The 25,932-nt window shown below is 36.7% G+C and overlaps 3 protein-coding genes and 1 pseudogene across 3 annotated transcripts; all 4 read left to right on the forward strand.

The window, feature by feature from the left end:
- The first annotated feature begins 1,673 nt into the window (after positions 1-1,673).
- LOC130981154 (TMV resistance protein N-like) lies at positions 1,674-12,173 on the forward strand (annotated as a pseudogene).
- Positions 12,174-12,926: 753 nt separating this feature from the next.
- LOC130981155 (disease resistance protein Roq1-like) lies at positions 12,927-15,381 on the forward strand. Its single transcript, XM_057904775.1, has 3 exons — positions 12,927-13,423; positions 13,890-14,985; positions 15,073-15,381. The coding sequence occupies exons 1-3, from the start codon at positions 12,936-12,938 to the stop codon at positions 15,379-15,381; spliced, it is 1,893 nt and encodes a 630-aa protein (XP_057760758.1). The 5' UTR covers positions 12,927-12,935.
- Positions 15,382-15,448: 67 nt separating this feature from the next.
- On the forward strand, positions 15,449-18,776 carry LOC130981156 (disease resistance protein RPV1-like). The gene is made up of 3 exons (XM_057904776.1): positions 15,449-16,639; positions 17,244-17,793; positions 18,515-18,776. The coding sequence occupies exons 1-3, from the start codon at positions 15,449-15,451 to the stop codon at positions 18,556-18,558; spliced, it is 1,785 nt and encodes a 594-aa protein (XP_057760759.1). The 3' UTR covers positions 18,559-18,776.
- Positions 18,777-19,234: 458 nt separating this feature from the next.
- On the forward strand, positions 19,235-25,688 carry LOC130979967 (TMV resistance protein N-like). The gene is made up of 7 exons (XM_057903543.1): positions 19,235-19,879; positions 20,831-21,929; positions 22,041-22,316; positions 22,552-23,349; positions 23,446-24,196; positions 24,294-24,418; positions 24,510-25,688. The coding sequence occupies exons 1-7, from the start codon at positions 19,392-19,394 to the stop codon at positions 25,536-25,538; spliced, it is 4,566 nt and encodes a 1,521-aa protein (XP_057759526.1). The 5' UTR covers positions 19,235-19,391; the 3' UTR covers positions 25,539-25,688.
- Positions 25,689-25,932: the final 244 nt, after the last annotated feature.

Genomic DNA, 25,932 nt, shown 5'->3' on the forward strand with positions numbered 1-25,932 from the left:
TAAACAGATTGAGAAAATTAAGGATCAACAAAAAAGATGTAAAATTGGATGGATTCATATTAGTACTATACAAGTCTTAATCAAATCTACATATATGAAAGGAATTAATTCACCAATAAGTTTAGCAATCTGTGACAAAAGAATTACTGATGACCCAATAGATCAAATAATTGGAATTGTTCATGGAAACTTGGCAAACGTAAATGTTAAATTCAATGCCCATCTTGGATACGCTATACCTTTATCAACTGAAAATCTTGGAAGATCTATAAGTTTAGCTTATAAATTTCACAGAAAGAATCTAATGGAACAAGATGATGAACCATTTTCAATTACATATGCAATAAATTACGCTTTAACAAATAGCCATCATAGTATAATATTTAAAAACAGAGAAAGAATTTATGTTGATGAATTATTTCAGAAAATTGTAAAAACAGAAATACCAAAATATAAAGCTATTGAAAACCCAGTTCTATTACTAAAAGAACCATCAAGAAAATTAGTTTCATCGAATTTTCAAATAAGAGAATCTAAAATTAATAGCCCTTTAAGTTTATCTAAGTTAAAAATTAAAGAAGAAAGTTCTGAAATAAAAGAACTAACAAAAAGGTCGAAAATTAAATGAGACCCTAAACACTAAACTATGACAATAAATAAAGAAGAAATATATGTAACTTATCAAGACAAGAAACAAGAGCTCTTTGAAAGAGAAAATCGTTTGAATTATTTTACAGTTTTTTGAAATAAATCAAAAAGCATTTGAAACCCTAAAAATAATCTATGACAAGTTGAAAAGAGAAGTTGAAGAGCTAGAAAAATTAATAGAATCTCTAGAAAATAGTGATGAATCGATGATAGAGTTTGCGGAAATTTTAAATAATGAAGCATAAAAAGATTGAAAAACTAGAAAATAAAATAAAAAGAAATAGGACGAGAAAATTAAAAAGTAAAATAAAGGATTATAAAAGGGAATTAAATAATCTTCAGATTGAAATTGATGATCTTATAATAAAAAGGATAGAAATAAGAATAAATATAAACAAGTTGGAATTAAACTTAAAAAATTTATAAATGCCTGGAAAACCATATTATGACTTAAAAGAATTAAAGCTGCTGAAAGAAAAAATGGAGAATGAAATTGAAAAATTAAACAGATATTTAGAAACAAGCGAAAGTGTAGAAATAAAAGAAGTTATTGAGGATTTGAGAAATTATATTAAAGAAAAAGACAAACAGATAAAAGATTTTATATACAGTAATCCATGCAAAAAAGAATATTATAAACTAAAACAAGATTAAAAAGTTATAAATATACATCAAAGTAGTAGAAATGGTCAATACTATAGAATTTACAAATTATTTTTATTCAAAGTTAAAATTTTGGTATCAGAGCCAAGTTAACGATTAAGGGTAACACTTTCTCTTTAAGCAACACTTTTAGTGATACGCTTTAAAAAAAAAAAACCAGTTACCAGATGTCCACAATTAATTGGTAAACTTCTTTGTAGTCACCATAGACATAATAAAATAATAGGTACCACAGAACGCACCTACTTACTTACTTGGTAATAATGTTAGTTTTGATGTTGTCATAAATACTACCCTCTTAGCCATTATGTTCTAATGCTAACTGAGGTCCTTGTTTTTGGTCTGAGACTTTTAGTATCATCATGTCAACACTACCACTCGCCTCTTCTTATTCCTCTTCGTTTTGTTATGCATTCACCTATGATGTGTTTATCAGCTTTAGAGGCAATGATACTCGCTATGGTTTCATGTTAAAACTGGTATTTATTGAATGAAAATGCAGAAATTACAATAGAATAGAAAAATGATAGCAGAGGAATTTCGAGAGTCCTCTTCTCTCCTAGCCTAGGCCTTTCCAAGTCTTTTTCCTGCCCCAATACCTATTCGGTTCCTCCTTTTATTGCCTCACCCTCTCTCTAATCGAAATCTTTATAATTATGCAATTTTCCTGATTCTCCTCTGATTGATTCAATTAGTTATTACCTCCTAAAATCATGCAGTCCCTGATTCTCCTCTAACTAATTCAATCAGTTATTGCTTCCTGAAATAAATCAATTATTTAAATCAGTTATTCCTCCCTTTCCTTTATTATTTTGTCTAGAATAATGATAAGGTAAAGGGATCGTTATCTTCCCTTTTTTAGATGCCTGCACTGCTGACTCAGCATTTTCCTCAGGGTATGTAACAATACCCTCCCCTTGAAGCATCACCTTGTCCTCAAGGTGAAAGGAGGGAAAACTGGCCTGGATCTCTCTTGCTGCCTCCCAAGAATTTTCAAATTCAGGGAGGTCCTTCCACTTGATCAAAACCTCCAGGTTCTCATCAGCCTTCTTTCTAACAGCCAGTACATCTTCAGGTTCTGCTTGCAATACATACTCCTCAGTCAAGGCTGCTGGTAGGGGCTGAACCTGAGTGCTGGGGTTTACACATTTCTTCAACAAGGAGACATGAAAAACTGGATGCACTCTTGCATTGGGGGGAAGCTTCAGCTTATAAGCAACTTGTCCAATTTTCTCTAGAATTTCATAGGGACCATAGAATCTAGCACTCAGCTTCTGGTTTACTCTCTGGGCCAGTGTCTTCATCCGGTAGGGTTGCAGCTTGAGATATACATGTTCTCCTGGTTCAAAAACCACTTCTCGCCTCTTACGATCCACATATGTTTTCATCCGGTTCTGCGCCCTTTCTAGTTGGAACCGCAGCTCGTCCAGCATCTGATTGCGTTCCTCCATTAGAACTCTAACTTCCTCAACCGCAGCCTCTTCCCCTCCTCTCAACAACGCGGGAGGTTCTCTCCCGTAGAGTGCCTTAAATGGAGTCATTTTGATGGAGCCATGATAATTGGTATTATACCAATATTCAGCCCAACTCAACCAGCGAGGCCACTGCGTTGGTTTGGAACCTGTGAAGCATTGAAGATAGGTCTCCACGCACTTGTTCACCGCTTCACTTTGACCATCAGTTTGCGGGTGATGGGCCGAACTCATTTTTAGCGCTGTGCCTGCTGCCTTAAAAATTTTAGACCAGAAAGCACTCATGAAGAGTCTATCTCGGTCGGAAACAATGGAACTTGGGAAACCATGAAGCCTCACAACCTCCTTCACGAACAGCTCAGCCACTTCTTTGGCTGTGTATAGGTGAGAAAGGGGGAAAAATGTGCATATTTGGTCAATCTATCCACCACCACAAAGATGGTGTCTTTCCCGGCAGCTTTCGGAAGCCCCCCAATGAAATCCATGGAAATATCCGACCAGACGTTGGTCGGAATTGGAAGTGGTTGCAGCAGGCCAGCCGGTGATAAAGTGGAGTGTTTGTTCCTCTGGCACACCTCACATTGCTTCACATATTCCATGATAGTTCCCTTCATTCCTTCCTAAAACAAAACTCCTGATATCCTCTTGTAGGTTCTAAAGAACCCGGAATGCCCTCCTATCTTTGAATCCTGGAATTCTCGGAGGAATTTAGGAATCCACTTGGAATGCTTCGAAATGATTAACCAGCCATGGTACAGCAGCCTCCCATTGCGCCATTCATACCCAGTTGATGTTTCTCTTCCCTGAATCAAGTCTTGGATAATCCCTTGTAGCTTGGGATCTTGCTGGACTTCTTCTTCTATGCCTTCCCAATCTGCTGTGGACACTACTGAAACTGCTGCAAACTGAAATTTCCTGGAGAGTGCATCAGCAACTCGGTTATCACTTCCTGCCTTGTATTTGATCTCAAAGTCGTACCCGAGCAGCTTAGTTATCCATTTTTGCTGTTCTTCTCCACCAATCCTCTGATCAAGCAAAAATTTGAGGCTTTTTTGATCCGTGTAAACTGTGAATCGCCGTCCTAAAAGGTAATGTCTCCACCTTTGGATGGCCAGCACGATGGCCATCAGCTCCCTCTCATACACGGATTTGGCTTGGGCCCTCTCTGAGAGTTTCTGCCTCATAAATGCTATGGGTCTGCCCTCTTGTAACAGCACCGCCCCAATTCCTTTTCCAGAAGCATCGGTCTCTAAAGCAAATGGCTTGGAAAAAGATGGAATGGCTAATACCGGCACGGTCACCATGGCCTTCTTCAATTGTTCGAAGGCTGCCTGCGCGTCACTTCCCTATCGGAAACAGTCTTTCTTCAACAGTTGCGTGAGAGGCCAGGCGATGGCCCCATAGTTCTTCACAAACCAGCGGTAGTATCCGGTCAGCCTCAAAAAATTCCGCAACCCTTTTAAATCCTTCGGAATGGGCCAATCTACCATGTCTTGTATTTTCTGAGGGTCTGCATCCACCTCTTCATTGGAAATCACATGCCCCAAGTAATCAATCTTCTCTTGGGCGAATTTGCACTTCTTATTGTTGAGGAAGAGTTTATGGCTCCGAGGACCGTGAATATTTGTCGCAAGTGATCCCAATGATCCTCTAAACTGCTACTATAAACAAGAATATCGTCAAAAAACACCAGAATAAATTTTCTCAGGAAAGGCCTCAATACCTGGTTCATGAGTGCCTGGAAAGTGGAAGGGGCATTGGTAAGCCCAAAGGGCAGCACCATGAACTCATAATGGCCCTCATGAGTTCGGAATGCTGTCTTGGGAATGTCCTCTTCCCGCATACGAATCTGGTGGTATCCCGATTTAAGGTCGAGCTTCGAAAACACCCTTGCTTCTCCCACCTCATCCAACAGCTCTTCGATGATCGGAATGGGAAACTTGTCGGCCACCGTGATCCGATTCAAGGCCTTGTAGTCTACGCAAAACCGCCAACCACCATCCTTCTTCTTGGCTAAAATGACTGGACTCGAGAACGGGCTGGTGCTGGGCCGAATTATTCCCGAACTCAACATCTCCTCTACTATTTTCTCAATCTCGGTCTTCTGGTAATGGGGATAACGGTATGGCCTAATGCGAGAAATTACTGATCCCTCCTTCAAGATTATGGCATGATCTTGTTCTCTCTTGGGAGGTAGTCCCTCCGGTGTGCTAAATAAGTCCCCAAAAGATTGCAGAAATTGCTCAACATCTCCAGAAAAGGGTTCTGCAGGTTGGGTTTCAGTGGCTACCAGGACAGGGGTGATGACAAAACCTTCTTCTTGATTCTTTAGCGCTTGCAAGGTAGTCTTCCAGGAGGCCTTACTTCTGCTTAGTGAAGGATCTCCCTGCAAATGGAATTTCTTATCTCCTTGCTTCCAGCTCAAAGTTAATTCATTATAATCCCCCACAAATTTTTCCAAGCTGGCCAGCCATCCTGCTCCAAGAACAACCTCTGAACAGCCCAGTTTCATAACAAAAAAACTCTGAATAATTGGAATTCCTTGAATAGTCACCTGCAGTTTCTCACAGCCCTCATGTCCCCTTTCTATGGCACCATTCCCTACCTCTACTCGAAATTCCCGTACTCTTTTCACTGGCAGGGACAGCCGCCTAACCACCTCGGTGGCTATGAAGTTTGCCGACGCTCCAGGGTCTATGAGCACCATCACTTCCTGGCCCATAATCGCCCCTCTCACCTTGAAGGTTTTGTGTGTTGTCAATCCCCAAAAACTGTAGGAAGACAACTGCAGCTCAACTCCTTTAGGTTCCTCCACTGGCAATTCTGACCTCTCATCCTCCTGCTCGGCTTCGTGGTCTTCTTCTTCTTCTTCTTCAATCAACAAAATATTGTAGTGTTTCATAGGACAGAAATGGGTCGGTCCCCACTTCTCTCCACAACGGAAACATAAGCCTTTCCGCTGTCGCTCTGCCCACTCCTCATCGGAGAGTCGCCGCGTTCCATTGCCTCTGGTCCCAGAGGATGACGCCGCGCCGCCTCCCCCAACCGAGCTCGAGTTAGTGCTAGCGCGTGTGATCGAAGGGGCTCGGTTGGTGTTGGTCCCGATTCCACTCTCACTCTGCTTCTGGATTCATGTAAGTTGGGTCGAGTCCAGTTAGGATTTTTTTGAAATCCCATGCTGATAGATCCATGTCCCCCCGACCCCCCTCCTTTGGATCCTCCTTCTCCTTTTCTGCCCGTCGGGTTCACTCCGGAATCCTGCCAGGCACGGTTTCTCCACTCAATCGCCATGGCTCTATCCATCAACGCCGGCAGATTATCAAAGCTTGCCACGTCCAGTTCTGCCTGAATCTCCCTTCTAAGGCCGTTCACAAAATACACATGAGAGTCTCCGCCCCGAGGTTTCGTTGTGTCCTGGCCATTGCTTCAAAATCTCTTGGTACTGTGCGACGTCTCCGACTTGGCGCACCTGTAACAGCGGAGCCATTGGGTTAAGAGCTGCTTCGGGTTGGAACCTCTTTATGAGGTCTTGCTTGAACCTCGTCCAGGTATGAAAAGGAGTGTGCTCTTCCCACCATTCGAACCAGGTGAGGGCCTCCCCTTCCAAAGCCAGTGTTGCAAAATCCAGCCTCTGCGCCGTAACTACTCCGATTACCCTGAAGTAGCGTTTCATTCTCACCAACCAGCCATTCGGATCCTCCCCCGAGAATACCGGTAAGTCAAGCTTTCGAATTGGTTCGAATCTCCTCTGCCCTTCGTCTCCTGCACCGTTCCCTTCTACCCTCTCGTCATCTTGCTCGTTCCTTCCACCATCATTTCCTCCTCCGGTGTCGTTTGCACCAGCGCCTCCACCTTGGTGCTGTTGAGGTAGCCACTCCCTTATTTGTCTCAACATATTTGCTGAGAATGCCTCCAAGGATCGTTGTTGAGCTTCCTGTAACTCCTCAATCCGTTTCTCTACCGCATCCAACCTTGACTCCATGGCAGCTCGCGTGGACACCATGCACAGAACACCCAGAACCGGTGCTCTGATACCAGTTGTTAAAACTGGTATTTATTGAATGAAAATGCAGAAATTACAATAGAATAGAAAAATGATAGCAGAGGAATTTCGAGAGTCCTCTTCTCTCCTAGCCTAGGCCTTTCCAAGTCTTTTTCCTGCCCCAATACCTATTCGGTTCCTCCTTTTATTGCCTCACCCTCTCTCTAATCGAAATCTTCATAATCATGCAATTTCCCTAATTCTCCTCTGATTGATTCAATCAGTTATTGCCTCCTAAAATCATGCAGTCCCTGATTCTCCTCTAACTGATTCAATCAGTTATTACTTCCTAAAATAAATCAATTATTTAAATCAGTTATTCCTCCCTTTCCTTTATTATTTCGTCTAGAATAATGATAAGGTAAAGGGATCATTATCTTCCCTTTTTTAGATGCCTGCAATGCTGACTCAGCATTTTCCTCAGGGTGTGTAACATTTCACTAACAATCTCTACAATGCTCTCGATAGAAAAGGAATCCGTACCTTCTTTGATGATGAGGAGCTTAGGAAAGGAGAGGAAATCACAGAATCACTTGTCAAGGCAATTGAAGAATCTAGAATTGCCATTATAGTGTTCTCCAAGAACTATGCATCTTCTTCTTTTTGTTTAGATGAACTTGTCAAGATCATGGAGTGCGTTAAGGGGAATGGACGGTTGGTTTTTCCAGTCTTTTATGATGTTGATCCTTGTGACGTATGACACCAAAAAGGAAGCTATGCAGTTGCATTGACTAAGCATGAGGAGAGGTTCAAGGATGAAATGAAGAAATTGCAGAAATGGAGGACAGCTCTGCATGAAGCATCCAACCTGTCTGGCAATGATTTCAAGCTCCAGTATGGTTTTTACTATCTGATATTTTGATTTATGAAAACATTTTATATCAAAACCTTTAGAGGAAAGAGTTCCTTTGTATATGCTGCATTTAGCATCACTTTGTTGTGACATTTATTATTGGACAGAAGGGAATATGAACATGCTTTCATTGAGAAGATTGTGAAGGAGATCTCAAACAGGATCGGTCGTACTCCTTTGCATGTTGCTGATTACCCTATTGGACTGGAATCTCGAGTACAGGAAGTAAACAAGCTTCTGAATGGTGGATCCAATAGTGGAGCCCTTATGGTAGGGATATCTGGAGTTGGTGGAATAGGTAAAACCACACTTGCTAAAGAAGTTTATAACTTGACTGCTGACCCATTTCATGGTTTATGTTTTCTTGAAAATGTGAGGGAAAATTCAAATAAAAATGGTTTAGCATATCTCCAAGAGTTATTTCTTTCAAAAACACTTGGAGAGAAAGATATAAAGCTAGCAAGTGTAAGTGAAGGAATCTCATTAATAAAGCAAAGGTTGAAGAGCAAGAAGGTTCTCTTGGTTCTTGATGACGTTGACGAACTTGAGCAATTGCAGGCAATTGCTGGAAGGCCCGATTGGTTTGGTCCTGGCAGCATAATCATTATAACAACTCGGGACAAACATTTGTTGGCAAGTCGAGAACATACCAAGTGAAGAAATTTGATGAGAAAGAAGCACTTGAGTTGCTTAGGTGGAATGCTTTCAAATATGAAAATGTTGATCCAAGTTATATGCACATGTTAAGTAAAGTAGTGTCCTATGCTTCTGGCCTTCCATTGGCTCTGGTGGTAATAGGGTCAAATTTGTATGGAAGAAGTGTAGAAGAATGGATATCTGCATTACATGAGTATAAAAGAATTCCTAATAAAGATATCCAAAAGAAACTTAAAGTAAGTTTTGATGCTTTGGAGGAATATCATCAGAAACTTTTTCTTGACATTGCTTGTTGCTTCAAAGGATATAGTTTTGATGATCTTGAAAATGTACTCCATGCCCTTTATGATGTTAGCCCGATACTTGGTATTCGAGTGTTGGCTGAAAGATCTCTAATAAATATTGATAAGGATGGCTATGTGACACAGCATGACTTGATTCAAGATATGGGCAGAGAAATTGTTTGGCAAGAATCACCAAAAAATCCTGGTAAACGTAGTCGGCTATGGCTTCCTGAAGATATAATACGAGTTCTACAAGAGAATATTGTAAGTAAATTTATGAGGGTGGTTTGTTTTCTCATCATTAATATTATAATCTTGATTATCTGATCTATTTCAAATTTGATCCCCATAATAATAATTTATTTATTTGTGCTTGTTTCTTTGATACAAAACATTCTTTATTTAGGTGTATTGACATCCTAATATTACATGTATGGTATTATAAGTTTATTTGAGGCTTGTTGTTTTCAAAGGGAACCAATGAAATTGAACTCATAATTCTGCAAGCTCCCACGTCTGAAGTAATAGAATGGGATGGAGAGGCTTTCAAGAAGATGGAAAACCTCAAAACACTTATTATTCTAAGTGGCAATTTTCCAGAAGTCCCAATTATCTTCCAAATAGTTTAAGACTGTTGGAATGGCGGGAATATCCTTCATATTCTTTACCGGTTGATTTTCATCCAAAGAAGCTTGCCATACTCAAGTTGCCCAAAAATTGCTTAACACTGCTCCGGCTAGTTAAAGTATTAAAGGCAAGCACAAGAAGCTTTTTTTTTTCTATTGTTAGTAAATTCATTTTAATATATTTGTGTTGAATTTTGCAGGAGTTTGTGGAGATGAGTGTTTTGGATTTTAGTTGGAATGATTGGATAAAACATATCCCTGATGTTTCATGTTCCCCAAATTTAAAAGAATTAAACTTTGCATGTTGTGGCAATTTGATTCATGTTGATGAGTCAGTTGGATATTTGAGTAAACTTAGATCATTGGATTTTCAAGGTTGTACAAAGCTTAGGAATCTTCCTTCCCTTATGTTACCATCTCTTAGAAAACTCACTCTTGTGAATTGTTCAAGTCTTGAGAGTTTTCCTGAAATATTAGGAAAAATGGAAAAGATTACATATCTTGATCTGTATTCAACTTCCATAAGAGAATTGCCATATTCCATTTGTAACCTTACTCGGCTTCAAGAATTCGATCTGCGTGATGGTGGAACTGTTCTATTGCCAAGTAGCATTTTCATGTTTGGAGAACTTCTCGAGTTGAAATTTCGTGGATATAAGAGTTTGCTATTATCTAATGAAGGTGGTGTGGAGCAAATGCCCTCAGTGTCAGCATCATCAACCACAAAACGCATTGATTTGTCTTCATGCAATATGTCAGATAAATTCCTCCAAATATTTATCTCTCAATTTTCTAATGTGCAAGAGTTGAACTTGTCAGAAAGTCATTTCACAATTCTCCCAGAATGTATCAAAGATTGTCACCTTTGGAGAATTCTTTATCTGACTAGCTGTAAGAATCTTCAAGAGATTAGAGGGATTCCACCCAACATAGAAATCTTGAATGCAACTGACAATACATCCTTGAATTGTTCAAGTAGAGAAGCATTATCAGATAAAGTATCTTTTTGTTTCACCGATAATTAATATGGTGATTCTGGTAATATGATCTATGTGTTGTTGCTAAATTAACTAACTCATGAACTATTTATGACCAACAGAAATTGCATGAGGAGGGTAGAAAGAGGAGATTCATTTTGCCAGGAACAAGAATACCAAGTTGGTTTGAGCATCAGAGGAGTGGAGAATCAGTTTCTTTCTGGTTCCGTAATAAGTTCCCTGCCATATCACTTTGTTTTCTTTTCACGGAAGCACTTGAATTTGATGATCAATGTTCTCTTTTCCCTCATCTAAAATTGGTCACCCATGATAATGACAATGGTGGGTGCATATTTAGCGATCAAAATCAAAGTTGCCCGCGTGCTACTCGCGGCCATATGAGGATTTATGATTTAGAAGATGGTGAGGGTCAACAGTTTCAACAAAATGAATGGAATCAAGCGGTGGTCTCTCTTTCAGTTGAAGATAAGTCTGGTGAGAGGGAACTGAGGCCAGAGGAGTGGGGCAGCATAGAAATTGGAGTGCATATAATAGAAGAAAGAAGTAGCATGGATGATATCCAATTCACTCTTCCACTTTTGGACAAAGATCATCCTAAAGCACTGCAGATGAAAGATTCTCACAAGCACCATATGCAGCAACAACAAACAAGTTTGCCTTCATTGCAACCGGTTGATAATCTGAACTGGGACCCTCGTTCCTACATCGTTCACAGACGTAAATATTAAATACTCTCAGCAATCACCTCAATTTTTCTGACTAATTTCCTTGGATACTTGTTTCTTAAGAAGCTTTTATAGTTTTTAACTTTTTTTTCTATTACAACCACAGTTTACATTAAACCCAATAGATCAGAGCTCGCGTTATGGTCTCCTGTCACCGATGTTTCTTTATGCATCACTCAGACCCAAGACCACATGCCATGTGAGTCAATATATTTCTCTCTAGATCTGTCTTAATTTGCTGCATTGTTATATGTTCTTTGAGTTAATTTTGTTTAACAGAACATGTGCAAAACAAAATACTGAAAATGACATTTCCAGATTTTATGTATATGCTTACCTTTTTGCTCTTTGAAGCTTCAAAAAAGGCTCCAGGTGAATCTTCTCTTACCTCGTGTCGTGGGGATACTCTAAATATTCATGGCTCAAGTCCCCTGTCATTAAGTGGCAAGGCTAGTGAAGAAGATGTACCTTCAATATCCAGTTGTACTGCTTCATCAACATCAACTGACAAATATTTGGGCGATGAAAATGTAACAAGTGATGATGATGATATAGAAATGAATGCCTTTTATGCTTCACTAGATGTTTCTGGCATCCCTATGCTTGCTTGTTCCTGTGATAAGTTGGTCACCACCACTGTTTCGAAAGATAAAGAGGCCAGAGAAGCATTGAGATCAGTACAACATGTCATCTCGCATGATGCTTCAGTTTTGCTGCATCCTGAATTGTGCAGTATCTTGAAAGCCAACCTAGATCACCTCTGCAAGTTATCTGCAGATCATGGCAGAATATCAAGAGAAGCTAGCAAAGTGATATCGGAAGCTTCACGGTTTTTGACTCATTGGAGTAGGGACTACAGTGAAGCAAGTGTGAAAATTGATTCTATAATGTGTCATTTGCAGAAAGCTGATGAACTGAAAATGAGTCTGGAAAGTAACAAGAAAAGGTTCTTGGAAGTTGGGCAACTCAATGTCGAAAAAGCTATGTCTGTTTCTCAAAACGAAGCTGGCATGTTTCGTAAGAGAAAGAGAGAGATTTTTGAGGAAGGAAAGACAGTCAAAACTCAGTTGGACGAGTTAAAGAAGAATTTACCACACTGGGAACATGAGCATACTTTGGCAAAGAAAACTCAGGCAACAATCATAGCTGAATGGTCAAGACTGCGAGAGAATTTTCAAAATATTGAGAAAGACTGGAATTTTTAAGAACTCCACTAGAGTTCTCATCATAAATGATGAATCTAAACGATTGTAGAATTGTGCATTTCTCATTTATGGTTTGCTAACATTTGAAGGTGGCCAAATGCTTATGGTTATATGTTTTTGTTGTTAATAGCATCCTGCTCCTGCATAATGAATTACATAAGTGTGTGTGTGAACAAATCTAGAGCAATAGCAATACGCTTATATTATTCTTAATCCAGGATTATTCCAATCCACTGAATTAGTCTTGTGAGTTGTGACTAGCTGTGGATAAGGCTACAATTAATCAACAACAAAAAATATATTATTCTCTACCTCACCATGAGTCTTATATCATGTTTTAAAGGAGAGTCAAACAGTTGTGATGATAGAGAATAACATATTTTTTCATATAAAATTTTCTGCAGATCTCATTCCAAGGTGTCAGATTGATGGATGCTAGACAGTTAATAAAATAAGTCGCTCTTGCAGTTTCATCAAGTCAAGATCGACAGTAGAGTAAATGTATTAAACTGATGAAGTACCAGTCCCTCACCTAATAAGTTTGAATACGATGCATTAATTTGTAATATAAAGAACCCTAACCATTGACTTCGAAATGTGAATAGATCCTAGTTTCACGTGATTCCAGGCTAAGCAAAATATTTTATGTAATCTTATATCCTATAATCAAATAATTAAAGGAGACTTGTAAGCATATATGCATATATCCATGGTTATTTTGCTTACAAATTTCTGTTAGTCTTTGAAGTTGTGAAAGTGAGCATGGAAGATCGTCGTTTATCACTGGCATTGTCCTCAGACTACGGATGGGACTACGACGTGTTCCTCAGCTTCCGAGGTCTAGACACCGGCAAGCACTTCGCCGGAAATCTCTATTACGCTCTCAAACAGAGGGGAATCCGGACGTTCTATGCTGACAGAGAGCTTGAGGGAGGAGAGGAGCTCGAGCCAACGCTCCTGAAGAGAATTCAAGATTCGAAAACCGCCATCCCTGTGTTCTCTCGAGGTTATGCTGATTCTGCATTCTGCTTGCTTGAACTTGCAGCCATCATGGATAACAGCAAGGCGAAGGGACGGTTGGTTTTTCCGGTGTTCTACGGTGTAAGTGCTTCTGATGTTCGACGTCAGACTGGGACTTATGAAGAGGCAATGGCTAAGCATCAACGTAGGAATGACCACCACGTCGTGCAAAAATGGAGAGAAGCTCTTCAGCAAGCAGCTAACTTGTCCGGCAGCAGTTTCAAATTTCAGTAACCACCTCATCCATATTCTTTATTTATTTTTTCTTTGTAAAATTAGTTTTTTTTTTTTTTATTAAAAGTTTATATCAAACCTTTCTTGTTGCTACTTTCTATCTATTATTTATATCAATGACTCAAATTTATAATTTATGATTTAGAATTTAAATTTTGAGATTTAAGGTCTAATATTCAGAAGTTTGGAGTTTAGAGTTTAGAGTTTAGGGTTTATAATTTCAGAATTTAGGATTTAAGATTTATGTTTTAGATTTAGAGTTCAATGAGCATTGCATTCCAATAAGGAATGCATTAGCATTGTTATATGTTTGATGTGAAATTTCAAATTAAATGTCTATTTTTTTATAAAATTATGCAACGAAAATGTAAGTAAAGATGGTACAGTTCAAGGATTGAAGTAATGAAAATAACATTCTATAAGTATAATGTCTATTGTTAATTTTGTGATTTGATTGGATAGGAACGAATATGAATTTGAGTTCATTGAAAAGATCATTGAAGTGGTCTCCAAAAATGTCAATCGCACTCTTCTCTGCGTTGCAAAGCATCCAGTTGGATTGGAGTCTCTGGTGCAAGAAGTATGCAAGCTTTTGGATGTAGGACCGGGATGCAATAAGAACCAAGTCTGCATGGTAGGAATTCATGGAATTGGGGGAATAGGTAAATCAACTCTCGCTAAAGCAGTTTTTAATTATATAGCTGACCAATTTGACAGTTCATGCTTTCTTGAAAACGTGAGAGAAAATTCAAGTAAGCATGGATTGGAACATCTACAAGCGAAGCTTCTTTTTGACATTGTTGGAGAAAAGAATATTAGTTTGATAGGCCCCAGTGAAGGTGTTCCTCCAATAAAGCACAGGCTTCGCCAAAAGAAGGTTCTTTTGATTCTTGATGACGTTGACGAAGAAAAGCAGTTGAAAGAACTTGCTGGAGGGCTAGATTGGTTTGGTTCTGGTAGCAGAGTCATAATTACAACTCAAGACCAACAAGCACTAAGACTTCATGGGATTAAAACAAAATATGAGTTAAATGGGTTAAAATTTGAAGATGCTCGTAAATTGTTTGAATTGAAACTGAAGAAGAAAGCTGATCCACATTTTGATGATGTTATAAATCGTGCAGTGACTTATTGTGCAAAGCATCCATTGGCTTTGGAATTAATAAGTTCTGATTTGGGTAGTATAAATGCAGATGAATGGGAATCTGCATTAGGCCATTATGAAAGAAATCTTGGCAAAGAAATCTATGATAAACTTAAAAGAAGCTTTGATCGTTTGGAGAAAGAAGTGCAAAGTGTGTTTCTTGACATTGCTTGTTGCTTTAAAGGACTCAGTAGGACAGAGGTCAACAATATGCTTCGTGCACATCATGGTTTCTGCCCAATATATGCTATTCGACTTTTGGAGGAGAAATCTCTCATAATGATTGAAGACAATGAGGTGAGATTACATGACAAGATACATGAAATGGGTAGGAAAATTGAACAAGAAGGAAAGCATGGACACCGCTATCTCTTGTCGTCCTATGAAGCTATAGTTCAATTTTTTAAACACAAGGTATGTAAGATCTATGTAACTGAATTGATTTCTCATCTTGGCTCTTGCTAGATTTCTTTACTTGACTTGAATGATATATGTTGACAGGGCATTCATGATAAAATTGAAATGATAATTCTAGACCTTTCCAGCTCAGAAGAACAAGTGGTGGAATGGGATGGAGAAGGCTTCAAAGATATGGAAAGTCTCAAAACTCTTATAAATCGAAATGTCTATTTTTCGCAAGATCCCAATCACCTTCCCAATAGTTTGAGAGTATTTGAATGGCCAGGATATTCTTCACATTCTTTACCAGCTAATTTTTGTCCAAAGGAACTTATCCTGTTCAAGTTACCCAGTAATCGCTTAATGTCACTCAATTTTCTCAAGGCAAGTTCTAAAACTATGTCCTATTGAATGACTCATTCTATTAACCAACATTCATGTGATTCCTTTTAATTGACTTTTCCAGGAGTTTGTGAACATGAGAGTTTTGAATTTTGATGATGCTGAATGTGTAAAAGCTATACCTAGTCTATCTTCTACCCCAAATCTGGAAGAACTATCATTCTCAAACTGTGAGAGTTTGACTGAAATTGATGAATCGGTTGGAAATCTGAGGAAGCTTAAGATATTAAATGCCTTTGGTTGCAGCAAGCTTAGGAGCTTCCCACCCCTTAAGTTACCATCTATTGAAGAACTCAACTTCACCAGCTGCTCAAATCTTGAGAATTTTCCAAAAATCTTAGAAAAGATGGAGAATTTAACAAAGCTTGAGTTAGATTGCACTGCCATAAAAGCTATACCTGATCTATTTTCTGCAGAGAATTTAGTAGAATTATCATTTTCATACTGTGTGAATTTGATTGAAATTGATGAGTCAGTTGGGTTTTTGATTAAACTTAGATTACTTAATGCCTTTGGTTGTTGTAAGCTCAGAAGCTTTCCATCCCTTTTGTTGCCATCTCTTGAAGAACTTGATCTCTCATGGTGTTCAAGCCTTGAGAATTTTCCAGAGATATTAGACAAGATGGAAAAGATAACACGGCTAAGATTGCAGTATACTCCCATAAAAGAATTGCCAAATTCCATCCAAAATCTTACTCGGCTTCGAGACTTGGAAATGGTTGAATGTGGAATGCTTCAGTTACCGAGCAACATTACCTTATTGCCAGAACTGAGACACATCTTGTTTTGTCGAACACCTAACCAAGATGAAGGTGAAGAAAAATTGAGTTGGATGGAGTCTTCAAACAGCACACTACATGCATCTCAGTGTACTATATCACATGGAATATTTCCAAACTTATTTGGTTGGTTTTCTATGTATATGGAAGAATTAGACTTGTTCCGTGTTAATTTCAGATTCCTTCCTGATTGCATCATGGAGTGTCTTCTTTTGAAGGAATTGAATTTGGATCAGTGTCATAATCTTCAAAGTATTAGATGGCTTCCGCCCAACTTGGAAACACTTTCCGTGACATGTTGTAGATCTTTAAAAGATTTAGACCTCACAATTCTTCCTGGAAGTACCAAAGAATACTACAATTTCAGGAGACTCATTGTAGATAATTGTGAAAATCTTCAGATAATAAAAGGAATTCCACCAGAAGGTTTATCTGCAACAAATTGCTTGAGCCTGCCTTCCTCATATATAAGCATGCTATTGAATGAGGTTTGTGTCTCTTCAGTAATTGATACCTCTCCATACTCATATGTAGTTTATCTTTACGCCAAGTTGACGGTTGAAAATGGTTAGATCACAATTTAATCAAATTTGTTAAATCATTTAACGATATTCAACTATCAACTTCACTTGAAGACAAATGCATGTGAGTCTCCACTAATATCGTATTGAAAAATGATATTTTTTCAGATTTTTAATATTTATTGTGTTAAAAAAGTGTTTAAACTTCTAAATTTTAAATCCTAGTAAAATATTTGAAAGAATAAATACGTGATCAAAAATGAAATATCATTTATTTGTATTATATTTAGTTACATTACATTACATTTATTTAGGTGCTTATAATATATATTAAGTTTAATTAATCCAAAAATTTGTGCAACCTTATCAAATTTGTAAATAGATTCATATATTAAATTACAAAAGTTATTTCTTACTTTTAAGAAAATATATTTTTTTATTATTTTTATCGTATTTTAAAATATTTTTAGAAAAATTTTATTAACGAATTTGAACCATATTTGATTTAATAGTTCTTGGTACCATAATCTTATAACTTTAATTGATACACTAATAAAACTATGGCCAGCAGGAATTACGCGAGGTGGGTAGAAACATATGGCGTTTTGTGCCAGGGTCAGGGAATTGCATTCCAGAGTGGTTCCATCCCTGTAATAATGGAAATTCATCAGTCTCTTTCTGGTTTCGAAATAAGTTTCCTGCCATTTCACTTTGTGTTTTCCTTGGAGCATTGGGTAAACACCAAATAGCATTCTATTTTTGCCCCAAATTGGAGATCAATGGCAATACAGTAAATAAGTGGCTTCTAGAGAACAAGAAGTATTGGTTTGTGCAAGAGGCAGAAGCTGATCATATATTCATTCTCCATGAAAAACAAATGAAATATGAAAACAGTGTGAATGAAGCACTTGTGAGAAATAAAGAATGGAATCATGCCAAGATTTTTGTTGATGTCTATTCTCCAAGGGGGTGGACAGAAATTGACATGCAAATTGGAATTCATGTATTCAAAGAAAAAAATAGCATGAAGGATGTCCAATTCACCAATCCTTATAATAATGTTACTGGGGAATCTAATTCAGTGGATTCAACACAACAAAGTGGAACTAGCATAGTGCAAGGTAAATGCATTTGTGGTATTCTTATTATTCTTTCTTTAATACGTGTGCTTTTATATTTTTACAATATCATTGTTTTTAATATACTTTCAAAATAAAATATTTTATATTGTTAACAACATTAACATTAAGGTATAGCTTTAAGCTATTTATTATTATATTAGATAATATGCAGTTAAATATTTGCATAAATTACAATTTCATTATTAGACAATTTTTAGTATCTTAGTATTTTTTTATTTATTCATTATAATTAATAAAAAGATGATAATATCGTTATATCACTCTTATTTTGATAATATTTCTTTTATAAATTTATACAGAATACAATAAAAAAAAAATCAGACAAGGAGTGATATTATTATTTTCATAATTAATATCTTAGTATTTTGAAGTGGCTTATATTTTTCGACTACATAGTTGTCTCATCACCAACATTTTCTACAATGAACTAGTCATTTTAAAATATGCTTCTTTCATTATATCTTGTTTAGTTGTTTTCATTTTTTAATGTATTCATAAACTAATATATATCTAAAAGAAGTAAAGAACACAATATTTGTATCCACAATTTTCTAATAATTTGCACTGTCTGAACTATATATTCGTTGCTAGACATGCGGATATTTGTTATTTTAAAAGTTTAGTATCTAAATAACTTAATAGTATATTCCTCCTCCATTTTATCTGTCCTAGTAATTTTGTGCTAATTTTGTTCCTTCAGTGAATTTGAAGCGCATTTCTCATAATTATTCCCGAACATTCTAATGGAGCTTTGAACTTTGAAGAGGTGCGAAACCTTGGATTAGATTTTCGACAGGACACAGGAGTATAGGGATTTTCAACTGGATGAATTTGAGGGAAAAAGTGGCCAATGGGAATGTGATCAATCTTTTACAAAGAAAAACAATAAAAAAACCATTGCCGAATGCTCATGATCACTACTGCAAGAAAATTTTAGTAGATGGTGAAAAACAGGAATTTATAAGAGCCTTCATATTTATATATATTGTTAAACATGCATTATGTATTAAACATTTACTTTTTATTATTCCCTGAAGCAGAACCTTCATATTTTTAACTTATTCTTCACTATATATTATATAAGCGAAACTATGAATTGATTTACAATATTTTCACCAGTATTTGTTTCCCTCGGTTTTCTCTTCTAGATTTTGGATAGAATAATTATAATAACAGGTTAAATTATTTAGTAGCTTACACACCGTATCATCATTAAAGGAAAAAAAAAGAAAAAAAAGTTATTTATTAGTATCTAATGGTGACTTATACTTCGCATTGTTAGTTTGTCACTTTGGAAAACTACAATTAATTAATCCAAATCAATATATGACAACTTGTCACCAATATCAATGTTAACAGTGGGTTCTCATTTCGTTGACTTCTATATGTTCCATTATAATGCCAAGTGCCAACAATTTATGTAACCAAAGTCAACTGGAAAAATCAGTTAATATAGCTAGCTTGATGGTTCTTATGGCACTTCATATGGTTTCATCTAAAACTCTTTCACATTCTTTTGTGATAGCATAATAATAAGCATGTATAGGAATTGCTAAGAATAGTTTTGGGAGCTATCTATGGCAAATCAAGATTCTTCTTCCACTTCTTGCTCAAACCATGGTTGGACATATGATGTCTTTGTGAGCTTCCACGGGAAAGACACGCGTTGCAACTTCACCGGCTACCTTACCGATGCCCTGGACAGAAAGGGAATCCACATTTTCAGAGATGACATAAGGCTGAAGAAAGGAGAAGGGATTCCATATGCACTAGTCAAAGCAATTGAAGAGTCTAGAATTGCTGTGGTTGTTTTCTCAGAAAACTATGCATCCTCAAGTTGGTGTCTTGATGAGTTGGTTGAGATCATGGGGTGCATGAAAAAGAAGGGACAGTTGGTGATTCCCATTTTCTACTTTGTTGATGCTTCTGTGGTAAGGCATCAAAGGGAGAGTTTTGGAAGGTCAATGGAAAAGCATGAAGAAAGGCATGGCAAAGAGACAGTAAGTAAGTGGAGGATTGCATTGAAAGAAGCAGCCAATTTGTCAGGATGGAGTTTCAAAAATGGGTATATACATTTCTTGCTTTATAAGCTTTTCTTTCAAGTTTATTTTAATGATCATTTTGATATTAGTTTTGGTAAATTAGATTAATTTTTCTCCAGTTGTGTGTTGCAAACCTGAATCATCATTTTCCAGTAGTGTGTCTGATTGATTATATATTAATTTCAAGTCATTGTAAGATTTAAATTTGTTCTTTACCAAGTTTGAGAATTATCTTCACTTTGTTGGCTTCATATTATAGTGCACCAAAATAAGGGAATAAACCAATAATCATGTTGTTTGAAAGTTGACTCCTAGCTTCATGAGCTCTAGCCAGTGATCCTTACACCTAACTTGAAGTTAATTTCAAGTTAAAATGTAGTAATAGTATTTTTTGTTAGAGAATATTTTATACTTAATTAAGTGCTATACGTGATTAAAGAAATATCATTTGTCCATATGATCAATAAGAACAAAATGTTTAATTAAAGTAGATAGCACAAATTTATTAGAGTAATTCTTGTTGTTACAACATTCTGATGATAACAAAATATTGGTTATCTTGTCTTAATAATTACATTACACTCTAATTATCAGGTTAGGCTATTTATATTATATATACTCTTTGGATACAGTTCTTTCTCATACTCTATATTAATGCAAGATACTTATGCATCTGTCTTTTAAGAATGCCTACACTGTACACTTATAAATTCTCATTTTAAGTCATAATATTTTATTTTTGGATAGTCTTAATATATTTTTTTAATTTGGCCCCTCTAAAGTGTGTAGGGTTGCAAAATGAAAAAGTACTAAAAATTAATCACTTGTAAATAATTGATAACTTTCATTGAGCATAAGTGCATCTCATTAAATACTAAGAATGATTAGTTTTCTCTAACTTTCTCACTTTGCAAACCTGAGCAACCCAATGAATTCAATTTAAAGGAGATGGATTTTTATGATTATTGTCACAGGTATGAGTATAAGTTTATTCAAGAGATTACTGAGAAAATATCAAGCATACTAAACATTACCTCTTTACACATTGCTGATCACCCAGTTGGATTAAACTATAGAGTGTCAAAAGTGGTGAGGCTCCTAGCACCAAATTCTAATGATATCAAAATGGTTGGAATCTATGGCATTGGTGGAATTGGCAAAACAACCATTGCTAGAGCTGTGTACAACTCAATTTCTAGCAGGTTTGAAGGGTCAAGCTTTCTTGCTGATGTAAGAGAAAATACAATGAAACATGGTTTGATCCAACTACAAGAGACTCTTCTCCATAATTTTCTTGGAGAAAACATCAAGTTGGGTGATGTGAACAGAGGAATTCCCATAATAAAGAGAAGGCTTTGCACCAAGAAGGTTCTTCTGATTCTTGATGACGTAGACAACCTGCGACAACTGAGATCCTTGGCTGGCAGCCATGATTGGTTTGGTTCCGGAAGTAGAATCATCATAACAACAAGGGACAAACATTTGCTAACTGCTCATGGGGTTGAAAATGGAAACATATATGAAATGAAACAGTTGAATGATCATGAATCTCTTGAGCTATTTAGTTTAAATGCTTTTAGAAGAAAGCAGCCAAAGGAAAATTATGTCAACATTGCGAACCGCATGGTTCAATATGCCAAAGGCCTTCCACTGGCTTTGAATGTGATTGGTTCTGATCTGTTTGGCAAAACAATTGAAGAATGGGAAAGTGCATTGAAGAAATATGAAAGAATTCCAAGCAGAGAGATCTTAGATGTGCTCAGAGTAAGCTATGATAATTTGGATGATAATGAGAAGGAAATTTTCCTTGACATTGCATGTTTCTTCAAAGGAAACTTTAGACAGGATGTGGAAAAGACACTAGTGGCCTCAAGTTTCTTTCCAGAATATGGCATTGGAGTACTTATTGACAAATCTCTAGTAACTATTAGTGATGCCAACACAATTAAGATGCATGATCTTATACAAGACCTTGGAAGAGACATTGCTAGAAAGGATTCGCCATTCGATCCGGGGAAACGTAGAAGACTATGGCACTGTGATGATGTTCTTGAGGTCCTGACAAAAAACACAGTAAGTGCATAGCTTTATTTACTTTCAAAGCAATACTTTCTTTTCTTTTTCTAGAAATACTTACTAGACAGCATATGTGATATTTCATTAATGGTGCTTGTAATTACAAAGGGAACGGATGCAATTGAAGGCATAATGCTGGACATGACCAACCTGAAACAAAAAGTTCCATTAAATTCCAACACCTTTGAGAATATGAAAAGACTTAGGATTCTCATAGTTCGGAATGCACAAGTTTCTGGAGCCCCCAATCATCTGCCAAATAATTTGAGATTGCTTGATTGGGATGAATATCCTTTACCTTCTTTGCCAGCTGATTTTCATCCAGAGACACTTGTTGTACTCAACTTGCCCCATAGTATTCTCACAATGGATGAGCCATTCAAGGCATGTTCATGATCATTCTTATTTCTATCCTTTATGTCATATACATATATTCTGTGAACTAACTATTTCTTCCTATTTACTACATCCGGTTCATAATAACTGTTGTTTTTAACCTTTTTGGTACATTCACAAATCAATGTATTTAGATGCAAATCACGTTTGGGTATATTGGTTTATGAATGTATAAGAAAGGTTAAGACAATAGCTATTGTGAACCGGGGAGAGCATCATGCAGAAATTTGACCATTTGACATATATGAACTTCAGTGGTTGTGACTCTCTAACTACATTACCTGATGTGTCTGGAACACCAAATTTAACAAGAATTCTTGCTAATGATTGTCCAAACTTGGTTGAGATTCATGATTCTGTTGGACATCTCAACAAACTAGTCACACTGAGCACCGAACGATGTCCCAAACTCGAGGGATTTCCAAGTGGCCTGAGGTCAAAATCTCTTGAATACCTTAACCTTAGGGAATGTTCTAGCATTCAGAGTTTCCCAAATGTTTTGGAAAAAGTGGGAAATATGAAAAATATTGATATAGGAGGGACTGCCATAAAAGAGTTTCCAAACTCAGTTGAAAACTTCAGTAGTATTGAAGAGTTAATTTTGAGATCCTGCAAAAGTTTTGAGGTTCTACCTAGCAATCCTACCATGTTTCAAAATATTGAAGAGCTGAATGTGGAAGAATGTCCTCAACTTCCAAAGCTCTTGTGGAAGTTATTAAAGGACAGAATTGATTCGCTCCCAAAGTTAAGTAGACTAACTCTCAAAAGTTGTGATCTATCAGATGTGGATCTTGAGTTAATTCTCAGTTGTTTTCTTCAATTGAAATGGTTGATCCTATCAAATAATAGCTTCACAACAATTCCTGATTGTATTGAAGATCTTTCAAGCCTCTTGCTGCTACATGTTGATAACTGCAATCAGCTTAGAGATATTTCAGTGCTTCCACCAGACTTACAATACATAAATGCAAGGAATTGCATGTCATTGACTTCGCGGTCATCAGATGTAATATTGAGTCAGGTTCATATTTCTCCTTTGTTCTTTCTCTTTCTTGAACTTCATCATTGGCATGTTTGTTTTAGCTGCTAAGAATGATCAATTTTGTTACTATAACAGGCATTTCATGAAGTTGAGTACTTAGACATTGTTGTGCTCAGGAGACAAATTCCAAAATGGTTTGACCATTGCTGCAAAGGAGGGTCTGCAGATTTCTGGGTTCGTAGAAAGTTCCCCAACATTGCTCTTTTTTTTCTGTTAGGAGGCCAAGACGAACAGAGAACCGATCATATGTGCGAATTCCACTTGTTCATCAATGACCTCCTAGTATTTCAAGAAAAAAGAGGATGGCCAGTGGATCATGTATGGTTGTTTGATCTGCAAATTTACCTCACAGAAAGTGAACGACACAACATCAGGGAACAAATAAAGTCTGACTGGAATCATGTGAAGATTTCATGTTCAGTCATGAATGAGCCAAAAGATGTAATTGTTAAAGGCTGTGGAATCCATCTTTACAAAGAAAGAATGAACATCCATGATGTCTCCTTTATTAGTCCTGATCTACATGGCTCAAATAGTGCCTATGATAACATAAATGATGATTTGGATTTTTATGATGAAACAAGCCAAGATGTTGTTTTCCCTACAGTATTAGCTAAGTTCTTCCCCAAGAATATTGCTGAGCTCTTGGGAAATCTTCATTCCGGAAAAAGAACAGGTGATGATTTGTCTGACTATGATGAGGAGTTGGAACTAGACAGTGAGACTGACAACCAGTCCATGGAAGTTGAAGAGGAGCAATATTTAGCTTCGATCAATCTTCAAATCCCAGAAATATGCAAAATCTCAAATCATGAGAAAGAAACAGGTATGGTAAATAGGATCCTTACAACATTGAAAAATATCATGATATTGGAGTAAGTATTGTTACTAATCTAATTGCATTTTCTTTGTTGATCTTGTAGATGCCGATTCCCACAAAATACTTATGGATCCTTCAAGAGGAACACAAGAAGCCTTTGTTAGTATCAATGAGGAAGAGCTAAAGCATCATAAGAAAGGAAAATTTAACAAGGATGGAATTGCCCCAGTAAGCCTAAAATAATTAAAATACAGTTTTCTTAGTTCTGCTATATGGGAAAATTCTTTTATTCTTACTATTATTCTTTTCATGATTTCAGGAGTCAAGTATGACTGCATCAAGAAGAATAAATAATGAAACACAAGTGGGATATAAAATCAATTCTGGAAAAGAAATCAATGGTTCATCAAATCCTCATGTTTCTGAAAATATTGGTCTCCACAATATCAAACAAAAATCAATTATCCTAGTTGAAGCGAATGCAGAAGCTATTGATCATATAAATGTAAACCAAGTAGATATTTATCATACACATACTCATTTTCCAGCAAGAATGGATAATGGTCAACAATCAGTGCCTAATGCAGAAGCATACACGAGTATTGTTCAATCTTCTGTTAATGAGGACAATATGGAAGCATTTTATGCCTCCCTTGAAGCAGAGACAGATTCTGAGTCTTATCCCCATGGAAACCAAGCCAACATTCTATCTGTTATAACAAGGCCTAGTGAAGAAACAAAGAAAGAATTGCAGTTTCTGCGAGACTTGGTCACGAAAAAGTTCTCTCTTTTGTTACACCCTGGGCGTTCTGGATTGTTGAAAGATAAGCTAAAGTATCTCCTCACTTTGCCTCCAGAAGAAGGAGTTTCTCTGAGAACAAATTTATTGTTATCACAGCTTTCAACAAGTTTTGCTCAATGGAGTGTGGATTACAACATTGCGAGTGTGAAACTTGAATCAGCAGACAAAGAACTATTGAGAGCTGAGAAAGTGAAAGAGGAACTTAAAGGGAACAAGGAAGAATACAAGGGAGTTAAGATGGTGGAAGATACTCTGCGGGATCAGTTGGAATCTTTGGAGGAAAAGAAGAGGGAGCTTGAAGTGCAAATCAATGCCATAAAAACTGAGATTGCGGATTTATCAGCAGAGAGTAACATAGCTGCTAAGAGAAAGAGAGAAGTATTTGAGATTGCAAAGATTCTGAGAAGTGAAAGGGATGGTTTGAGGAACCAAGTGCCAAGGTTGAAAGCTGAGAAAGAATGGGCAAGGGTAACACAGGTTAATATTGAAGCAGAGTGGTCATTGCTTGCAGAACAAGTCATTGGAATCACTACTTTTGAAGAATGAAGAGTGGGTGTAATAAGAGATTTATAATATACCAGTCTTATGTGTAAACATAACAACTAGAATGGCACTAGGAAATATATTCTAGCATGTTTGATTTTATTTTTTTCCATTTCAAATATTAATTTAATTTCTATATGCATAGAATTTTATATAGGCATTCAATAGTAAATTATGATATCATTAAAAGTTATTAGTTTTCAAATTTACACTAAAAAAAATTAGTAATACATGAATTTAATTGAATAATTATGTAAAAAAAAGATTTACATTCGTAGAATACCAAAATTAAACTCTCTTAAAATATTTAAGTAAATACTTGATGGTTTTAGTGGCTAAGAGAAGGGGGGTTGAATCTTAGCCCCTTTTTACTCAGTAATGCTTGCTGGTCTTTGAA

The sequence above is a fragment of the Arachis stenosperma genome, chromosome 5 (assembly GCF_014773155.1).
Source record: "Arachis stenosperma cultivar V10309 chromosome 5, arast.V10309.gnm1.PFL2, whole genome shotgun sequence".
NCBI lineage: Eukaryota > Viridiplantae > Streptophyta > Magnoliopsida > Fabales > Fabaceae > Arachis > Arachis stenosperma.